The sequence below is a fragment of the Arachis ipaensis genome, chromosome B01 (assembly GCF_000816755.2).
Source record: "Arachis ipaensis cultivar K30076 chromosome B01, Araip1.1, whole genome shotgun sequence".
Classification (NCBI taxonomy): domain Eukaryota; kingdom Viridiplantae; phylum Streptophyta; class Magnoliopsida; order Fabales; family Fabaceae; genus Arachis; species Arachis ipaensis.
The window spans coordinates 127,043,739-127,066,066 of NC_029785.2; the positions used below are offsets into that span (position 1 = coordinate 127,043,739).

Here is a 22,328-nt window from a genome sequence, read left to right on the forward strand (position 1 = left end):
GTCGCCAGTTTCCCGAGTTCTGAGCTATTGGCCAAGCTTGTAAATGTGGTCTATAGTTCAGGAGGTTCGAACCATAATCGTCAATCTTCAGCAATGCCAGCCGACTCCAGTTCGAGGCCACTTGGTGTAACGATCCAATTTCTGGTATGTCATGATCATACCAGAAACTGAACGCTACCAATTTGCTTTCCTTAACTTTAGCTAGTATTTATTATATGAGTATGATTTGTTGTTAACATATTGCTATTTTACGGGTAACTTTTTTTTGAAAACGTTTAACCTAACGTCCGAATTGATAAGCGGAATCTTTCATGACCAATTGACAATTAATAACATGTAAAACAGTTATATAACAACATTCAGTTATCCATCCTTTATTAGAGTATAGATTATAGATTTGAGTTAAAACACCCCTAGATAAAGCTAGATAATAACTATATATATATATACAACATCCCAGGCCCTGACCTGTTCAAGAAGTCCCTAAGCTAGCGCCCAGACTAGCCTAGACTCTATACTCACCTAATCCCTCTAAACTACAAAAGTGAGGGAAAGTACGTTCTAGGTCTTCAAAACTTGAGTCAGGTGGAAAGTCATCAAAAGGCGGAAGATCTTCTACCACTCCTCTGCACGATCATACGTCGCCAAGAGCTTCTCTCTAGTACTTCATTGAGTGGCCACATAACAGCAACATCGTACAGAGGACTTAGGCTAGAGTTTATGGATAAACGAGGTGTAGATGTCGGCTAGTCTCATGGTATATACATATAAAAAATTAATGGAGTTCACCCTAGACTCAGAAGACTACCTAGAGCAGATCCTCTTTGTAGAATGATCATCAGCACACTAGGAAAGGGTACTCATGCTTCCATCTGAAAGGGAAGGGAGAGAAGGGGTAAGAACTTGGGAGTTCTTAGTAGGGTTGGGGTTATTAGTTAAGTTCATTAATTCTAGGTTGTTTAGCAGATAAATAGCAGAATACAGAGAAGCAATAGATAGAAGATACAGATAACTAGAGAAAATAGAGAAAACAGAAAGCAGAACACAAACAAAAGAATACAAGAAAATAAACATAGACACAGAGAATAGAATACAAACAAAAAAAAGCATACATTCATACAACAATCATAACAGAAAAAATGCACAACCAAGTATGATGGATGTCTAGCCCTAGTGCAGGTAATGAGCTCAGTTGTCGGTTACATACCTGCTCCCGACGTTACCCGGAGTCCTTTGACCAGGTAAGGCTTTCCTGTTGGCAATACCCATCGCAAAAGTCCTTTGACTTGCGGGGCAATCCACTACAAGAGTCCTTTGACTTGCAGGGCAGAACTAGTTAACTTATATTTGCCCAACACACTCACTGTAAGAGTCCTTTGACTTGCAGGAGCATATGTTAGTTATATGTGTTCTCAATACCTCTGTAAGAGTCCTCTGACTTACAGAATATCATTATAGCTAAGTATCCCAGGAAAGCATTCTCAGTGGTCACACCACCATCTATCTGACTGCCTCAATGCAGCAGATGAGCATACAAATATATCTGGAGTTGCCTTAATGCAACAAATGACCTTTCAACAGGCCCTCTGCTTGTTCCCTAATCTCTTTATCATATTACTCTATTCTCTTTGTCTTTTTACTCTTCTCTGATTACTTTTTTTTCTTTGTCTCTTTACTCTGCTCTGGTTTCTCTGTTTAACGTATATATTTATAGCTTATGTAAATTTCGGTATGAATAGTTAGTCTGTCCCAAGTATAGGTTCATTAAGTCTATACTGAAACTGTTTAACTTTTCATATTATACCTAACCCTAGGCATAACTAAAATAATAACTATGTTGCTCCTAGTTTGTTCACTAATCACCATTTGTTTTTGTCACTAAAACTTTACCGACTTTTTCTTCGATTTTTATCTTTTCTTCAACTTTTTATCTTTCTTTTATCTTTGTCTCACTAATATGTTATTACCACTCCTTAAGTATTTTATGAAGGTAATTATGAGATTCTGCGCTTAAAGTTGTCTTTCTAAAGTTTTTACGAAAAATTGTATTTTTCGTATTATTTTATTATTAAATTTTTGAAATTTACCCTTTCTTACCTTAAAAGTTATATAAATTTACTTTTTACCCCCATAACTTTTAATATTTTTACTTTAAGCTCCTAACTTTTAATATTTATAATTTTACCTCACAAACACCAAAATAATTACAACCTTGCCCTTTTTAAGATCTAAAAGCTGTTCTTCATCATACTCAAAGTGTTTTTCATAAATTTTTCAGATTCTTTCTTTGTTTTCACCCGTTTTTCAATCTTTTCAATAACCAATTTTTATTAAAATTCATAATAAATTGGCAGCCACTAAAGCCCCATATTTTTCACTTGATTTTAACACAAAATCAACCCAAATTTAAGGGTTAGGGTTCGAAATTCCAGCAACCACAAGAACATGCATTCATAGCTTGAATATCATTAAATTTTCACCAAAATTTCAACAAGAATCACTCATATAAACAATCAATTTCAAGCATAGTCAAACCATATCATAATCACACAACTCAAACATAATTAATCAAGATTAATTTCACCAAACTCTACCTCCTTTGCAGCTGCCAAAAGTTGAACCAAGAACAAGCTTCTGAAAGCACTTTTACGCCTGATTTAACATCAAAAACAACTTTAGAACCATATGAACTATGAAGGCTGAAGCTTCATGATGATGAAAATAAGGTTTTCCTCACCTTAAGGTAGCTAGAAATCACGTTTTCTTAGAGCCTATGGGGATTGAACAAGAAATGCTAAGAGAAAACATGAAGAAAACATCATCAGCTTGAGTTTCCACCATGGCCAAAACTTCAAGGAGGAGGAGCAGCCATCATACCTTGATTTACTCCTTGAAAATTGACATAAAAATGAAGAAGAGGAAGAGGTGAACACTTTGGTCGGATTAGATTTTTTATAGGGGTTTAGTTTGAGAAAGAACGGAGGTTGAAGTTTGAAGCTTTCATGGATGTTCTTCCATTTTCTCTCATGAAATTTCGAATTCTAACTTGTCTTGGAAGAAAAAGTTGATGGTAATGATGAGCTTAGGGAGCCATGGGGTTAGGATAAGCATTATCCTAAAGTTTGATGTAAAAATATCTGAAGAAAGGATAATAATTATTAAAACTAGATGTATTAGAATACAAGTGTTTCTTATTTTTCTCTTAAGAAACCTTTGCTTGGAGAGCAAGAAAGAAAATATATGGTGGCTATCCCTGGGAGAGCCACGTGTCATAGGGTGCTGAATCATCAGAATTTAATAATAAAATATTATTTTGAAGATAATTACTAAAACTATATACATTAGATTACACTACTAAAAGATAAACATGAGCTTTACTAGTATACATGATACTAGTAACAAGATAATCATGAGAATAAAATATGTATGATGAAGCATTAGCATTGTTAAGTTCGTCTAAGAATGTGGGTATTATAAATTAATGGTAGATTTCTAACTCAGTTATTATATTACTAAATATATATATCAACATTAATCATAGCAGAGGAAATAATAATATAATATTCTGAATAAAATAATAATATATGAATATTATATTAATATAATTTTTCTCTCGAAATTCGAGACCGTCTCTTCACATAGAGACTAACCACGGAAATCAGAATTTTGAAATTCGGATCCGAAGTGGCTCAAAAACACAATTTTTCACGACATGCATTCTTAGGTCAGGAGAGGTGTCTGATGCAGTCAAGCTGCTGACTCAGCAGCTTGATGACACAGCACCTGCGCAGTGGAGGTGATTATATGCACTAAAATTCCATAAAAATTCTATTTGATCCTGAAATAGCACCATTTCTTCGAGGCTAAGCCGTTACACTTGGTGCCACATCATTTGTACTTGTGATTGCACCTGAGACATTTTGGTTGCATCTCCGTCTTTCGCAGTTGATCTAAACCGCAATCATGATGAAGAAGTAGGTGAGAATCGACCCTTCAGTAAGCTTGCTATTGCCAAGGCCAGTACTCCTATTACGGTCCCGGTTTTCGAGGAGGGTGGAGCTCCGGATGGAGTCGAGGATGAACTACGAGATGATGATGATATGGATCTTGCCACGATTGCTGATGTTGACATCGCGAGGAGTACTCCAGCCGGCGGTGGTGGAGCATCTAGTTCAGAAACTCATCAGCACCCCTCGCACTTTACAACTTTGAACTTCGATGCCATGATATAACAGGGGTTACCGAGAGTACCTTCTTGATTTGGGGTCAGAGATGCACAAGATATAAGAGCTCTGACTGAGTTCCAAGTTGGGCAGCAGTTTCAGGATAAAAAGGAGGTCATGTTAAGTGTGAAGACTTATAGCATCCGCCGTGGAGTTGAGTACAAAGTGTTGGAATCTGATCATTGCAAGTACCATGGGAAGTGTAAGGACTTTGGCAATGGGTGCACATGGTTGATTCAAATAAGTCTTCGCTAGCGCAGGAGTATTTGGGAGGTAAAACGGTACAATGGACCTCATACTTGTCTGGCCACCTCGATATCTAGTGATCACAAGATGCTTGATTACCATGATATATCGGCTTTCATACTGCTTATGATTAGAGCTAATGTTGTCGTGTGGATCAAGGTACTGTAGAATACGACAGAGACACATTTCGGTTTTAGAATGACATACAGGAAGGTTTGGTTGGCTAAGCAGAAGGCTGTTGTATAGATTTATGGAGATTGGGAGGAGTCATATAATGAGTTACCGCGGTGGGTATTGGTTGTACAGATCACGATATCAGGTAGTGTTGCAGTGCTGAGGATGAGTCCTGTACGAGTTGGTGGCAAGTCGATGAGTCATCAGCTTATTTCCATCGGCTCTTTTGAACATTACCACAGTGTATTAAGGCCTTCTAGCATTATAAGCCATTGGTTAGTGTTGACAGGACCCATTTGTACAGCAAATACAGGGGTACACTTCTCATGACGATTGTTTAAGACGACAATTCCAATATCATTCCTGTTGCATCTAAGTGCACGTCACCATGAACTTGTCGATGCAGTTCGCAGGAGGTAAAACATCCAGTAGCTCCTCAAACCATGAACCATGCTGGGCAGCCACTGTAGATGTATCTCTCAAAGTCCATGAGGCATCCGTTGGCGTACTAACCATTGAGCGGGAGCCCTAACTGGTATGCTACATCTTGCAGCGTAAACGTGCACTTCTCGAATGACATGTGAAACGTGTGCGTCTCCGAACACCATCTCTCTATGAATGCACTCACAAATAGCTCATCCAACCTAAACCAAGTCTCATTCAGCCTTGCAAGATGGTATAAACTAGCCATCTGCAAATACGGCATGATCCTGTCATTCAGGGACATACCGTGTTGCCTTCTCATGCTGGTGATACAGTAGTGGATTGCACAATAATAAAAAATTGTTTATAAGAACCATAACAAAACAATGTCCCTGAAGGAATACTAAATAATGCATGACCTAATTGGAAAAAAAAATCCTAAACCCAAACATATAATCTTACATGTTTAACTAAAAGAAAAAAATGCTAAATCTAAATGCGCGTAACACGAAAACTCTAATAAAAATTTAAATTTAACTTATAAAACATATCGCAATCATCAATCACTATTATGACTGCTACTGTTGAGTTAAAGTGAATCATAACTAAACTAATTTTCACTACATAATACAATATAAAATTAATAACTTGAAAATTCTAACAGAACCTTCAGTCACTACTCTAACTAATATTTATAAGTAGCATTTTGAATTTTCAAAATCTAGCCAACTACTAAATCACTACTTCTAACCACTATATTTTAAAAATTAATTTTCTAATTCCTAACTAAGGTTTATAAACAACTACTAGAAGAAGCATGTTAACATCACTAGCATTACTAACCTATGATGGAAAAAATATTTTCATTCACTAACCTCTTTATGGACGACACCAGCAATATGAACGACTCCATCCAACCGATAAATACAGTTTGGATCGTCATCTATGTGTTCAGATTTAAATTTGGTAAGGTTATTGCCAAAATTTTCTATCACGTTGGTTTTTGGTAGTGGGGGAGAAAGTGATTTGTAATTCGAAACAATTGAATTCAAATTCAATATATAGGTGTAGTATTAGTAAAGCGACTCTATTGGCTTCGATTTACCTATATTATTCACTGGCTATAAAATCGAAGCTGTCACATTCGATTTAGTAGGAACGTAAATCGAAACTACTTATTTCGATTTACTATGAGTTCAATTCGAAGCCCATTGATTCGAATTGCCATGTGCTAGTCAAAACAACGTATACATAATCTGCTATAGGGTGCAGTGGATTATGCTACTCATATTTTTTCATAAACCGTTAGACCCCGCAACGGTTTATGCATGGTCTAGGTTTTTCAAAAACTGTGACACCCTTTAGTAATTTCTGTATGGCACGAATTTTAACATAATCTACGCTACATTGTAGCAGATTACATACAAACTACAAACCGCTACATCCTGTAGCGGTTTATATAGATTTAAAACAAGACAAAGATGTAATCTGTTTCAGAAAGTTGTAATTGTGTATATTTAAAGCCTAATAAGTTTATTTATGTAACTTGCCTTAAAATATATAATTTTTAACAAATTTTTCAATAAAAATTTAACTGATTCAACAAAATTTTTATGTTTAAATCAAATCCGTTAAATAACCGATTTAGTCCGATTATCAGAATCACGGTCTTTTTAGTTTTTACACAAGTAAAGCAAGGGAATAATTAATACTCCCTCTCCCTCAAATTAAATGATTTCATGTGCGATTGTTTGTAATTTGTAGTTGCTTCATTTTCTTCAATTTTTCTGCAGTAAGATGTATGTCTGCAACTTTAATTTGTTTCTACTTTCTAACTTGGGTCATCTAACTCCTCAAGCAATATAAGAAGCTTTGAAATGAACTTTGGAACGTGTTAATGGTCAGCAGTCAGCAAAACGCTACCATGTAGTACATGCATGTTTTATAAGTTACATGATCCTTGAATCCAAACTATTCAAATCATAACCATCGACTGAGGTTAAAAATTCTTAGTCTAATAAAAGGAACTCCCCTCTATAACCAACTCTTGGGGTTCAAAATTTCTACTATATATTAAGTAAAATATCCTCATAAGTTTTGCTTGTTAAGGTTGTGAAATGGGTTTCTAAGTGTTGGTATATTAAGGAACACGTCTTAACCAGTGGATGTAAAATTGTTGCTTTTAACTACTGTGTAAGATTTCCTAAAATTTGAAGAAAAAATTAAATGCAGAAGAAAGAGCGCGTCTAAAAATTTAGAAGAGACATCTGAATCAAGTGAAATAACTAAATAAGTATAAAACCATCAATGATCAATGTTAACATGCTAAATAATGTGAAAATTAGTAAAGCTAATTTTAGAAAATAAATAAATAAATAATAACTAAATAAAATAAAAGGTAATAAACAATTGTAGTTTATAACTTTAGAATTTTAATGGTTGAAAAAGAGAAGAATTATATACCTCTAATTGACGGATGGTTCATATTGAAAAGACTCACCTATAAATTGAGTTTTTCATTAATTCATTTCAATCAAGTCATCCAGATAGAATAACATAATATTTCTTTGAGTAGTTTTCTCCTATATATGTAGAGAAAAGTGTGTTCTCATTTTATCAAGAGAGAGTGTTATTGTAGTCTCCTTGTGATAGAGAGAAGTTGTAATTCTCAAAGAAAGTTATTCAATTGTTTCCATATTTTATACAAATTTCTAATTTTTCATCTCTATATTTTGCTGTGTCATTTGTCTGGTACCTAACAGTGGTATCAGAGCCAAAGGTTGCTGATTAATATTTTTTTCGCTGCGAGTTACCGTCTAAAAAAATGGCAGCAAAGTATGAAATTCAAAAATTCAGTGGGAGTAATTTTTCCATATGGAAATTGAAGATAAAAGCCATTGTGAGAAAAGACAATTGCGTGACAGCAATTGAAGGTAGACCCACTGGAATTACAGATGAAAAATGGAAGGAGATGGACAACAATGTTGTTGCAAACTTACACTTGGCACTAGCTGACTCAGTTTTATCAAGTGTAGCAGAGAAAAAGATAGCAAAAAAAAATTTGGGATGCTCTCACCAAATTATATGAAGTCAAGTCACTTCATAATAAGATATTCTTGAAGAGAAGACTTTATACTCTTCGAATGAGTGAGTCCACATCAGAAATGGATCACATCAAGAATCTAAATACGCTATTTTCCCAACTCTCATAGTTGAAATATACCATAGCAGAAAACGAACGTGCAGAGCTCTTACTTCAAAGTTTACCAGATTCATATGATCAACTTATTATTAACTTAACTAATAATGTTTTGACTGATTATCTTTCTTTTGATGACATGGCTGCTGCGGTTCTTGAAGAAGAATCTAGGCGCAAGAATAAGGAAGATAGATTAGAGAACTCAAAACAACCAGAGGCTTTGTTTATGACAAGAGGGAGATCAATGGAGCGTGGTTCCAGTGGGAGTCAAAGTAGACCAAAGTTACAAAGTAAGAAGCAGGTCAAATGCTACAATTGTGGTAAGAGAGGACACTTCAAAAAAGATGGTTGGAATAAGAAGAGTATAGTGAAGGTTCCAGAAGGATCAAGTTCTCAAGGATGTGTTGCGAGCACCTCTGATGATGGAGAAATCCTGTATGGCGAAGTAACAATTAGTTCTAAAGGCAGCAAACAACTCACTGATGTTTGGATTGTTGATTCAGGAGCAACTTGGTACATGACTCCTCATCGTGATTGGTTTTGTACATATGAACCTGTCTTGGAAGGATTGGTGCTTATGGGAAACGATCATGCCTTAGAAATTGTTGGAATGGGTACTGTCAAAATAAAAATATTTGATGGTTCTATTCGTTCATTTCAAGGGGTAAGACACGTGAAAGGCTTGAAGAAGAATTTGCTGTCGATTGGACAATTGGATGAACTTTGTTGTAAGACCCATATTGAAGGTGGGATCTTGAAAGTTGTTAAAGGAGCTCTTATGGTAATAAAAGCAGAAAAGATTACAGCAAACCTATACATGCTTGTGGGAGATACTTTACAAGAGGCAGAGGCATTAGTTGCTTCATCAAGCCAAGAAGAAATGACTATGACATGGCATTGCAAATTGGGCCACATGTCAGAACGAGGCTTGAAGATTCTTGTAGAACGTAATCTCATTCCCGGACTCAAATCGATAAACTTACCGTTTTGTAAGCACTGCGTTACAAGCAAACAACATAGATTGAAGTTTGGTAGATCAACTGCTCAGAGCAAACACATATTGGAGTTGATTCATTCTGATATGTGGAAATCACTGGAGATGTCCCTAGGAGGAGCAAAATATCTTGTATCATTTATTGATGATTACTCTAGGAGGCTATGGGTGTATCTGATCAAGAAGAAGTCAGACGTGTTTGCGATGTTCAAAGAGTTTAAAACAAAGTTAGAACTTGAATCTGGAAAAAAGATTAAGTGTTTAAGGACAGATAATGGAGGAGAATATGTCGATGGTGACTTTCTAACATTTTGCAAGCAAGCAGGTATTCAACGGCAATTCACAGTTGCATATACTCCTCAGCAAAATGGTGTAGCAGAGCGAATGAATAGGACTCTCCTAGAAAGAGCACGAGTTATGTTGCAAACTGCAGGTTTAGCTAAGTCTTTTTGGGCAGAAGCTGTTAAAACCGCCTGTTATGTGATAAATCGGTCACCATCAACTTCAATTGGGTTGAAGACACCAATAGAGATGTGGCAAGGTAAGTCACCTAATTATTCTTCTTTACATATATTTGGTTGTCCTGTGTACGTGATGTACAATTCCTAGGAAAGAACAAACTTGGACCCAAAGTCTAGAAAATGTATATTCTTGGGTTATGCTGACGGATTTAAGGGGTATCGCCTGTGGGATCCCACTGCCCGCAAGGTAGTTGTCAATAGAGATGTGATATTTGCAGAAGATGAATTACAAAAAGAACAAGAAAATGACAGCACTGTTAAAGAGATAACCACTGTTTAAATAGATGAAAAATACAGAGAAGGTGATCTTTCTGAAGCAGAAGCACAGCACGAAGAACAAGAAGCAGAGGCCAATGACATAGAAGTTCGTCGATCCACTCGACAAAGAAGAACACCATTATGGAACTCAAATTATGTTTTGACAAACCATGATGCACATTGTCTTTTGACAGAAGATGGAGAGCCAACAAATTTTATGGAGGCTATTTGCAATCCAGACACTTCTATGTGGATGACAGCAGTGCAAGAAAAAATTGAGGCATTACATAGAAATCATACCTGGAAACTTGTTGAACTTTCAGCAGGTCAGAAAGCCATTGGTAACAAATGGGTTTACAAGATCAAACGAGATAGTAATGATCAGGTGGAACGATATCGTGCAAGATTGGTTGTCAAGGGATATGCTAAGAAAGAAGGTGTTGACTTCAATAAAATATTTTCTCCAGTGGTGAGACTAACTACTATTAGAGTAGTTTTGGTTATGTGTGTTGTATTTGATTTACATCTAGAGTAATTAGATGTAAAGACTGCTTTTTTTATGGAGAACTTGAAGAAGAGATATATATGCTCTAACCAGAAGCTTTTGAAGAACAAGAAAAAGAAAACTTGGTTTGCAGGTTAACTAAATCTCTGTACGGTCTAAAGCAGGCGCCAAGGTGTTAGTACAAGAGATTTGATTCTTTCATTATTTGCCTTGGATACAACAGACTTAGTTCAGATCATCGTACCTAGTATAAGAGGTCTGGTGATAATGATTTCATCATTCTGCTGTTGTATGTGGATGACATGTTGGTGGTAGGTCCCAACAAAGATCAAATCCAAGAATTGAAGGCACAGTTGGCTGGAGAGTTTGATATAAAAGACTTGGGACCAGCAAACAAGATTTTAGGGATGCAAATCTACCGAGACAAAAGGGATAGGAAGATTTGGCTATCGCAAAAGAATTATTTGAAGAAGATCTTGCAACACTTCAACATGTAAGAATGTAAGCTAATTTCAACCCCACTTCCTATGAATTTCAAATCATCCTCAAGTATGTGCTCTAGTAGTGAAGCAGAGAGGATGAAAATGTCTCGAGTACCGTATGCATCAGCGGTGGGAAGCCTTATGTATGCCATGATCTGTACAAGGCCAGATATTGCTCAAGCAGTTGCGGTGGTAAGTCGATTTATGGAAAATCCAGGTAAAGAGCATTGGAATGTTGTTAAGAGGATCTTGAGATACATCAAAGGGACCTCGAATGTTGCATTATGTTTTGGAGGATCGGAATTCATTGTCAATGGATATGTCGACTCAGACTTTGCAGGTGATCTTGATAAACGAAAATCTACTACAGGCTATGTGTTTACACTTGCACGAGGAGCTGTGAGCTGGCTATCTAAATTACAAACTGTTGTAGCTTTATCTACTACAGAAGCTGAATATATGGCAGCTACACAAGCATGCAAGGAAGCTATTCGGATCCAAAGGTTGATAGAAGAACTCGGGCACAAACAACAGAAGATTTTTGTGTATTGTGACAGTCAGAGTGCCTTGCACATTGCAAGGAATCCTACCTTTTATTCAAGAACAAAATACATTGGAGTACAATATCACTTTGTTCGGGAAGTAGTAGAAGAAGGAAGTGTTGATATTCAGAAGATTCACACTAAAGACAACCTAGCAGATGCCATGACAAAATCAATCAACACAGAAAAGTTTGAATGGTGTAGATCCTCATACGGCCTATGGAATGCATGAGCAACATGAATTTTGAAAATTTATCAAAATTAGCTTTAAGTGGGAGATTGTGAAAATTAGTAAAGCTAATTTTAGAAAATAAATAAATAAATAATAACTAAATAAAATGAAAGGTAATAAACAATCGTAGTTTATAACCTTAGCATTTTAATGGTTGAAAAAGAGAAGAATTATATACCTCTAATTGACGGATGGTTCATATTGAAAAGACTCACTATAAATTGAGTTTTTCTTTAATTCATTTCAATCAAGTCATCCAGATAGAATAACATAATATTTTTTTATTAGTTTTCTCCTATATATGTAGAGAGAAGTGTGTTCTCCTTTTATCAAGAGAGAGTATTATTGTAATCTCCTTATGATAGAGAGAAGTTAATTCTCAAAGAAAGGTATTCAATTGTTTTCATATTTTATACAAATTTTTAAATTTTTATCTCTATAGTTTGCTGTGTCATTTATCTAGTACCTAATAAATAAGTAAAAGTAAAACATGACAACAAAACTAAGATTTTGGCGCAAAATATGATAAAGGAACCAGATAGTAACTTGCTTTGGTGTTGGGGAACATTTTATTATTTTTTATCTGTATATTTTTTTCTATTTTTTGATGTACTCTAATTTTGTTTTGTATTAATTTTTTTTATTTTTTATTCTGACTTTGTAAAATTTGTAATTGTAATTATTATATATTATGTTTATTATCAAAATTTTGTATAATATAAATTAATTTTGCATGTATACAAAAAAATTATTTAAATTGATGTCTCTTTTAGTAATTTTCATCTAAAAGTGATTTTGAATAGTATAATCTACACAACATTTATTTTACTATAATCAATTTTAATATAAAGATTAGCAAACATAAATCATGTTAGCCCAAACTTACTTTTTATCAAAATAAATTTTATGAAAATTCCCGTTTATAAACTGTAATCTAAACACACACATTTATTCTACTAAATGGACAAATGCATCTCATGACTCATTGTTTCGTAGATAGGATATTTAAATAAAGAGAGATGCTATATGTAATTTTCATTTATATTTTTTTTATTCGTTCGAATTTCAAAGAAAAAATTGAATGTAAATCGAACCAGACTGGTTCGAACTACGTATACAAGTAATTCGAACCACTCCAGTTCGAATTATGGGGAAATGAGATCTTCAGGTAATTCGAACCACCCTGGTTCGAATTACGCTTAAGCTAGGTTGTTAGTAATTCGAACCACCCTGGTTCGAATTACTAGTGATTGGGCTATATAAGGAGTTCGAATCAGCCTCATTCGAACCATTCTCAACTTCCCCTGCCCCACCAAATCTCAGAGAAAACGACCCAGATTCTCTCCGAGAAAGACCTGAACGAAATACTCTGCTCATGGGGGACGATCCGGCACGGTTATATCGCTTGGACGGAGTCGCCCATATAGCTGGGGTCATCAACGAAGAGGTTAGTACGGAAATAACTTTGTTTTACCGGTACATGTGAGTTAGTGGTTTGGCATGCGGGTTAGATGTTGGTTTAGTTGGTGGTTTATTTTAGCGGTTTATGTTAGTGATTTCTGTTAATGGTTTATGTTAGTGGTTTTTGTTAGTGGTTTATGTTGGTGGTTTATCTTAGTGGTTTATCTTAGTGGTTTATGTTAGTGGTTTATCTTAGTGGTTTATGTATGTGGTTTATGTAAGCGGTTTACGTTAACGGTTTACGTTAGTGGTTTATGTTAGTGGTTTATGTAAGCAGTTTAGTTGTGGTTTTATAATGTTAGATCTTTCATGTCAGTAGGCTATGGTGGTTTCTAATTTAAGTTTCTTATGCAAATGGTTCTCGTTCTTGGATTTTTAAGCGGCTATACATAGTAAGATTTTTTGTTTTAGGGATTATCGTGTTAATTATGTTTGTCACCGGTAATTAAGTTGGTTCTAATAATGCGGTTCATTTCTTCCGCAGCCTCAGCGATGCATCAGGAGCATGCGGCGGCAGCAGGGCATGGTCCTGGACGACAGATACGTTCCGTACCTGCAGATGGCTGGTCTTTACCATCTTGCAAGGCTGAACGATAGATGGTTCCGTTTGGACGAGGCCCTTGTCAGTGCGTTTGTTGAGCGATGGCATCCGGAGACGCACACGTTTCATATGCCGTTCGGAGAGTGCACGATCACACTGCAGGACGTGGCATACCAGCTGGGTTTGCCAGTGGACGGGCGTTACGTCAGCGGCTGCCTATCAGAGTTCCATGTCTACATCGAGGGTGGCCGTCCAGCCTGGGTTTGGTTCGAGGAGTTGCTTGGAGTGGTACCTCCTCCTAGCCAGGTTCAGAAGTACGCGGTCAACTGCAGCTGGTTTCAAGAGACGTTTGGTGAGTGCCCGGAGGGAGCTTATGAGGATACTGTGCGTCGTTATGCCCGTGCGTACATCATGATGTTGTTGGGCACGCAGCTTTTTGAGGACAAGTCGGGCAACCGCGTTCACATCAGATGGCTTCCGTTTGTAGCTAGGCTGGAGGAGATGGGGACCTACAGCTGGGGTTCTGCAGCACTGGCATGGTTGTACCGGTGCATGTGCCGTGTGGCGAACAGAAATGTTATCAAGCTAGCGGGCCCACTTCAGCTACTTCAGTCATGGATTTTCTGGCGATTTCCTCGGTTTAGGCCTGCAGGATTTGAGACGTTCAGCTGGCCATTGGCCTCGAGGTACTTTACTAATCTTTGTCTATTTCAATTTACTACACATAACCGCGTGTTCATTCATAATGTATTGGATACCCTAAGCACACATATAAGTAGCGGTAACACATGTGCATGTTGCAGGTGGTCAGGTTACATCCCTTCCAGTAGCGAGAAGGGTCCTAGGGTTCAGACGTGGAGGCTCTAGATAGACCGGTTGCAGGATAGAGAGGTCAGTATGTTACTTAATAAGTATTTTTATTTAACCACGATTTACGAGTTGGGATCACGAGTTGCCCTGACATTGTATCGTTCTGGGTGCAGTTTATCTGGATGCCGTACAGTAGCCCCGACGTACTTCAGGTCGTGCATCCCGAGGTTTTGGAGCCTCGGCATATGGTGCTGTGGCGGTCTGTTACATCGCTTATCTACTTTGCCGTCATAGAGTGGCATCAGGTAGACAGGGTTCTTCCGCAGTTTGGAGGGGTGCAGCCCCGTCCACAGGCCGCCCTGAACATCGACTTTCTGATGTCGAAGGACGGCAGAGGCGGCGATCGATGGTTCCCGTCCCATTTGCAGAAGTGGCATCAATATTGGGACGATCGTACGGAGAGCGTGCTGAGATTCGATGTTGTTGCTAACCCTGGTCCGTCACATCAGTTCTTGGATTGGTGGAGTCAGCACGGGAAGAGGTTTTTGTCTCTGGATCCGCAGTTGGGCGATCCGAGAGCCGTTGCTATTCCTGTTGAGGCCTCACAGCGGGGAGCTGGGCGAGTACCTGAGATGGATCGGCCTGACGACGTGCCGGACAGGAGGCGGGTTGATAGGAGAGCTCGCGTGGGCACACGTCGTAGCCAGCGTGACTGGGGATGGCTTGAGCGTGCTGTGGAGGCTGGCGACGAGGCCGGCCCCGCTAGGGGTTGACGACGACATCATCCTGGCAGAGGTAGAGGGCGTGCTGCGGTTCATGCCGCTGCACCTGACCCTGAGGACGATGACGATGATCAGCATGGGCCCGAGGGCGGGGATGGTGCAGGGGCGGCTGCAGTTGCTGGTGGTAGTACCCAGGATGGGGTTCACGGAGGTGAGTGGTATGGCTCCGGGATGGGTGACGGGGCTGAGCCTAGTGACGCTGGACTTGGGTCCGGTCCTTTTGGACATTACTTTGTTGGAGTACCCACCGACGACCAGCCTCAGCAGGACGGTACTCCATGGGTTATTCCCGGATCACAGTGGCAGGACTTCCTTGGGGCAGATACGCTTGATGCGGACTTCGGCAGTCCACGGTTTCTAGCGGAGATTTCGGCTATCATGCAGGAGGACGAGCCGGGCAGGAGGCGTCCTCAGACCCCTGGCACGCAGGCACCCTTAGATGTTGATCTGAACGAGCCTGCTACGACACCTGTTGGTGACCAGTTTGGTTTGGGAGGTACCCCACATTCCGCTTACACCGCTGCATCACAGTCCGTCGCCGGGCCGTCTGCCGCACCACTCCATTTTACGCCACCCGCACAGCCTGCCCCGCATGAGGACGCAGATGAGATAGAGGATGAGGAGCCCTTTATCCGCAGAGGTCAGAGGCCACGGGTTCCCCGTCGTTGTGGGACAGGCTCCCACTTGTTTAGATGATTTACATTTCATGTATTTTGGACGTTAGGGTTCACTCATGTACCAGACCGATGTGGACTACTGTTGTTACTTTAGAGCTATTTTTCCTTGTTGTTTCCTCATCTTATTGTACTTAAAAATCTGTTATTTACCTACTGGATTAGTGACTATGTATTATCATTGAATCATATAACACTGTAGTTATCAACTTTTGCAGTCATGGGATTTCTAACCATATTCAAATTCAGATGCAACTTTTTCATTACTCGAAGGTAAAAAGATAAACAGATTACACAAGTCATCTTACATAACAAGTAACAGGAAAAATAAAATCAATGAACACTAACAATAACAAGATCGCTACTACTGGCCCCCCGTGTGAGACGGTCCTCCAAGCTGTGGGCAACTCCTGCGGGTGTGTCCGGGTTGGCGACAAAGGCCACACCTCTTTGGCCGATTCGGATCTGCCTCGTCCATGTTCGTCCGTATCCTAGTGGATCTCGGACGACCCTCTCTCGCACGCCTCTTGGCAGGGTCCGGGATCACGGTTGGCCCGTCGTAAGGTGGCCAGAATCCCTCCGGTATCGGCGGTGTGAATCCCATCTGGTACACACGGAACACTGATCTAATCTGATACACGCTGTGAACATAAGAGGACCAGGTAACCCGTGAGTAGGCGCAGCATGCAAGTACGTGCTGGCACGGGAAATGAAGTGCCTGGAAGTACCCGCAGTCACAGGTCCGGGACGCAAGCGATACTCTGTAGGTACCCAATGAGAAAGAGCCCGTCGGAGTGGTCTCGGCTACGGTGAACTCGAAGTTATCCCGGTCATACAAAGTCACCGTGAAGCACCTCGAAGAGCCTATGTGCATCCTTGCCCTTGAAGGTAAGGGCAAAATTAGCCGCTACGTGTCGAATGCAGAATGCACGGTATGCAGATGGAGTTAACCAACCTCCGTCCGGAGCCTCAAGCGCAGCCTTTATGCCGTTATGCCTGTCCGATATAACCAGAAGACCGGGCTGCGGTGTCACGTGCTGTCTAAGGTGGGAGAGAAAGAATGACCAAGACTCTGCATTCTCACCTTCTACTAGTGCGAATGCAACGGGTAGAATGTTGGAGTTCCCACTTTGCCAACAACTCTGGTGTCCTAACCTCGGGAAACTGCCTCAGACATAGAAACATGACTTGCAGGTCCTCATCACTACCAATCGTGAAGCAATCATACTTCACCGTATCCTGCAAGACAGTGATTGGAATGCGATAGAAAAACTTCTTCACTCGCTTCGCACCTTCCAGACCAAGTTTCATCAGCACAGATCTAACAAGATCATCATAGCTCGTCGTTGGTTTCACGACAATACAGAGAGGATCCTTAACTCAGGTTGTGTAATTCGAACCAGCCTGATTCGAATTACTTGATGCAGCTTCTCCCCATATAATTCGAACCAGAGTGGTTTGAATTATGTGCTACGTTTTCCTCCCAAGTAATTCGAACCACACTGGTTCAATTTACTTGAATAAATTTGTCTCCTCATAATTCGAACCACTCTGGTTCGAATTACTTATGAATAGAGTTCGAACCACACTGGTTCGAATTATATAAATATAGAGTTTGACTCATTACAGAAACGAATTTCACTTTGGCTTATTTAAGTAATTTGCAACTTCTCTTGGTTTATTCTAGTTTTTTGTTCTAAATATTCTCTTAAATAAAACATAAAACTACCGAGTCTATGATGGACAATCACGTGTACTCACCAGTATACTGTACTATAAGGCTATTGAAGAGGGTCACAAGAGACAAATCAAAATCCATTGCACGGATTAGAGGTACATTCCTTCCATTTGTCTTTGATATTACACTTATTAATTTTTTATTGTTACTAATATAAGAATCGCATTGCTTTGAATCGTGCAAGACCGCAAGGAGTCTTGTCCATAATTTTTTAGTTAAAATGTATAAATTTAAAAAGAAAAAGCATGAGAGAAGGGAAGCCTAGTCAGTTGTGAGGTTGGAAGCAGCGGTGATTAATTGTCTAAAGTATAACATTGGGAGATAACAAAATATTTACATCTTGCTTCCAATTATTCTTGCCTTAAGTGCCTGGGATTAGTAGTATTATAGCTGCTTAAAAACGCAGCTCACAGTCTCACACCTCTCCAATTATATGCATAATGCATTGCATTCTATAGATGCAGCTGATGAAATAATGTGGCTATGTGATAGTTAATGAGTTATATAATTCATAGATTATCTTTTACTATGTTATGTAAATTCATCCCAATTATTATCTTTTGCAATTTTTTTCTTATTTAGCAAAAGGAAATTGTTTGACAGGATCATGACTATGTCATATAAATATATTTATTATTTTAGAAAAAAGAGGTACTCTGCTCATCTGCTGCATTCTGGAAAAAGCTAGAGCCAGGTTTCGTGAGGCAGAGTGCTACATTCCTAGACAGAGCAGAAACTACTGTTGGATCTATTTTTATCAGAAAATAATAAATGACGAGGATGGCAATCCTTGTCAGTTAGCAATACATTACCATAGCCACGTTACGCCATTCATTAACATTAGTAAATACCAATTAATAATAATCATAGCAACACCAAATACCAAATGCCAACTGCACTTTGAATGAACGAGGCATTATTATTTTCGTTAAACATAAACAAAGAACGCGTTATCGTTAAGGGTAGCGAAACTGAAGACGGATTAAAATGACGAAAGTGACCCTAGGGGAATAAAGCGAAGTGAGCAGCGATGAGGCTTCAACTCAAATGGAGGGATGCTGCCTGTGGTGGGAGCAGAAGCAGTAGGCTTTGGCCCTTTGTACAGTAATGACTGGCGACTTTTTAATTTACAAAAAGGCGTGCCTCTTCCTCGATTCGTCGTGCCTTCAATTCTATCCAATCAATCCCAATGCCCCCCCCATCTTCTCTGAGACCAAAATACCCCTATTCGTCTTCTCCTCTTCTCTTTTGTAAGGAACATTAACACTCAAGCTACTGTTAGTTAGAGTTGCGAGGGAAAGGGAGAGATGGCGAAGACCACTACTCCTAATGCAACGACGTCGTTTCAAGTGATCAAACCGGAACTCTACGCACATAGTCCAGTCCACTACGCCGTCGCTTTGGGCGACCACACCACACTTTCTAGAATCATCTCAAACCTTCCGCGCCTCCCCGATCCTTCCCTAATTCATACTGAATCTGACTCGCTTGCTCAGGAACGAGTCGCCGACCAGATTGCCGCCGTTCTAGACCGCCGCGACGTCCCCAATCGTGAAACGCCTCTACACCTAGCTGTTCGCCTCAACGACCTCTACGCCGCCCGCGCACTCGCCACCGCTGGCGCCGATGTTTCGCTCCAGAATTCATCTGGCTGGAACGCACTCCAAGAAGCGCTCTGTCGCCGCGCCTCCGAGATCGCGCTCGTTCTCCTCCGCCTACATCACCGTAACGCGTGGTCCAAGTGGCGCCGCCGCCTCCCCCGTGTCATCGCCGCTCTCCGCCGCATGCGTGACTTCTACATGGAGATCTCTTTCCACTTCGAGAGTTCTGTTATTCCCTTCGTAGGCAAGATTGCTCCATCCGATACCTACAAGATCTGGAAGCGCGACGGAAACCTCCGCGCGGATACCTCCCTCGCTGGCTTCGACGGCCTCAAGATCCAGCGCGCCGATCAGAGCTTCCTCTTCCTCGGCGATGGCGATCACGTGCACGACGTTCCCTGTGGATCGCTTCTCGTTCTGAACCGCGACGAACGCAAGATCTTCGACGCATTCGAGAACGCAGGAGGACCGATGAACGAGTCCGAAGTAGCTGGATTCTGCGCGCAGACTAGCGTTTACCGTCCCGGCATGGACGTCACGAAGGCGGAGCTGGTAGGAAGGACGAATTGGAGGCGACAGGAGAAGACGGAGAGCGTTGGAGAGTGGAAAGCTAAGGTGTACGAAGTGCATAACGTCATCTTCAGTTTCCGGTCACGGAAAGTTGCCGGCGTAGACTCTGACGTTGCAGGGAGTGAACAGGTACTGCCATTGGAGCTGGACGAAGATGAAGACGGTTTTCTAGTTGCAGAGAATCCAAGCTTCGGGTTCCCAATGCCGGACAAGAGAAGGCACAGTAGCTTCGTTCGTGAAGAGAGGGAGTGGGTTCCCCTCGGGAGGAAAAGCGTGGACCTACCGTCGCTGGCGGCTCCTCCTCCAAGAAGGTCATCGTCGAGTTTAAGCGTAGCGGCGCCGCCTCAGACTAAGGAGAAAGAGACGGTGAGGAGTCTGCGGCCTTCATTGTGGCTGACGGAGCAGTTTCCGTTGAAGACGGAGGAGCTGCTGCCGTTGCTGGACATTCTGGCCAACAAAGTCAAAGCGGTGAGAAGGCTCAGAGATTTACTCACAACCAAGTTTCCACCGGGAACGTTCCCCGTAAAGGTAAGGGCATTATTTGAATTTGATGCGTTGTTCATGTCCAAATCAGTCTTTTTAGACAAATCAGATTCTGTTTTGGATTTTTTTCCCTTTTGTTATATTATTATTTTTTAGTATTTCCTCTTTAGTCTTTATTACTGAGCCTGGGTGGGTCTTTTGATGGTATCAAGCAACGGCTTGACTTGACATGAGCACCATTCGATATATGAAATCTGAACTTCTGAAGAGAAGCTTTGGTGGGACCAAGTGTGGTCGGTGATGACTCTCTTTTGAATCAACGGTGACGGATCGTGTGGGACCCTATCATCCAAGGGTGCATGGTTGCATGGTTCCTTCCATTCCAGGGTCAATGGCGCACTGGTCCCGCGCCAAAGTATGTCGTGGAATTGCTTAGTTTTTGTTGTTTGGTGTCTCTTCCTTTTGTTTAGCATATTGTAACTTGTAATTCAATATTCTACGTTGAGGAGGGCCATGTCAATGTCGGGTGGTTGACCATCTTTGATTAAATACTTTCACTGTTTCGCATGCACCTAGCTTGAGAATGAATATTATGGTGTTTGATTTTATTTGACTGGGTTTTCTGTGGGGTCAGGTGGCTATACCGGTTGTCCCTACGGTGAGGGTGGTGATAACGTTCACAAAGTTCGTGGAGCTTCAACCTTTGGAGCAATTCTACACTCCGTTCTCGAGTCCTAGGCATTTGGTGAGTGCGGAAAAAGATGATCAACAACAGAAACAAGAAAGCCGCAAGTCATTCTCCTCCTCCTCCTCATCGGCAGCAACCGCGTGGCTGAGACGAAATAATAGCCATTCGGGTAGTAAGCAGCAGCAACGAAATTGTTCTTCGTCGGCATTAGATTCGGACCCTTTTGCCATTCCCGCAGGATACACATGGACCAGCGTGGAAGACAAATCGCGGAAAATGAACAAGTCCAAGTCTGTGAGGAAGTCCAAGTAACCCTAAGGGGAAAACGACAAAACATACAAACACAATACAATTCTACTAGGCTGGAAGATGGATCCGAAGAGGCCGGGGACATGAAAGAATACGTAGGTGGTATATATCCTAATTATTTAGTTAATTAGGTGCTTATAACGCCCTTGTTGCCTTCAAATTGTAGATAACCCGTCTAATTCTTTTACCTTTAATCAACTTGGGTGTGGCGGTTGGGGGATGGTGTTTCTGTTAATAGATGGTGGATTTGGCGGGCAATTAAAATTAAGTAGAGCTACATTTCTAGAACTTTTGTTTTGTCTCTCTATTGAACTGCAATTATATATATACATTCTTTTCTTTCAATATGTCAATTCTGCATTCGGAGCTTGGGGGAATGGAAAGAGTTAAGCTTATTTTCGGCTAAGTTGCAATCACAATTATTCCTTTCTTGACGTGAGGTTAATGTTATTTATATTTAAAATAATGTAATATAACCCATCATTATTAAGGCAGAAGTCAACTCCAAGATAGAGCATGAGTGTAAAGATTAGTTCAAGAATTGGTTGTCACTGGTGTAACAGAATCTAGCATATATTAGTGAGATACATACTCATTCAATTGTAATTGATAAGATTCAAATAGATACTTATGCATTAGAGTGCTCTGCCACTAATTTCTTTTGCTATCAGTTACTGTTTGTTCAAATTCCTTTACTATTTTCTGATTCTTCTCTTCTTTTCTTCATCTCTAAGGTTCTGGTATAAAACCTCTATATTTATAAGGTCAAGATGGATTTTAGCAGATGCATGGGAACTAATGAGTAATGATAGAGGCATTACTATGTTGATTTGATACTTCTGTCACCATTAGTTTAGAGGTATATATTAAAG

At 40.0% G+C, this 22,328-nt stretch overlaps 3 protein-coding genes across 3 annotated transcripts; 2 read left to right on the plus strand and 1 right to left on the minus strand.

The window, feature by feature from the left end:
- Window positions 11,128–14,668, plus strand: LOC110266899 (protein MAIN-LIKE 1-like). Its single transcript, XM_021111954.1, has 3 exons — window positions 11,128–11,424; window positions 13,745–14,487; window positions 14,605–14,668. Exons 1-3 carry the CDS (start codon window positions 11,128–11,130, stop codon window positions 14,666–14,668), a joined length of 1,104 nt encoding a protein of 367 aa, XP_020967613.1.
- LOC107612797 lies at window positions 16,432–16,941 on the minus strand. Its single transcript, XM_016314549.1, has one exon. It carries the CDS (start codon window positions 16,939–16,941, stop codon window positions 16,432–16,434), a length of 510 nt encoding a protein of 169 aa, XP_016170035.1.
- LOC107636223 (ankyrin repeat domain-containing protein 13C) lies at window positions 18,673–21,809 on the plus strand. The gene is made up of 2 exons (XM_016339751.2): window positions 18,673–20,504; window positions 21,094–21,809. The coding sequence occupies exons 1-2, from the start codon at window positions 19,113–19,115 to the stop codon at window positions 21,457–21,459; spliced, it is 1,758 nt and encodes a 585-aa protein (XP_016195237.1). The 5' UTR covers window positions 18,673–19,112; the 3' UTR covers window positions 21,460–21,809.

Coding starts and splice junctions, on each gene's coding strand:
- LOC110266899 (XM_021111954.1), top strand. CDS start 11,128: ATGTCTCGAGTACCGTATGCATCAGCGGTGGGAAGCCTTATGTATGCC. Junction 11,425..13,744: donor TTACACTTGCACGAGGAGCT/GTGAGCTGGCTA, acceptor TTTCTTCCGCAG/CCTCAGCGATGCATCAGGAG. Junction 14,488..14,604: donor AGCTGGCCATTGGCCTCGAG/GTACTTTACTAA, acceptor TGCATGTTGCAG/GTGGTCAGGTTACATCCCTT.
- LOC107612797 (XM_016314549.1), bottom strand. CDS start 16,941: ATGCACATAGGCTCTTCGAGGTGCTTCACGGTGACTTTGTATGACCGG.
- LOC107636223 (XM_016339751.2), top strand. CDS start 19,113: ATGGCGAAGACCACTACTCCTAATGCAACGACGTCGTTTCAAGTGATC. Junction 20,505..21,093: donor CGGGAACGTTCCCCGTAAAG/GTAAGGGCATTA, acceptor CTGTGGGGTCAG/GTGGCTATACCGGTTGTCCC.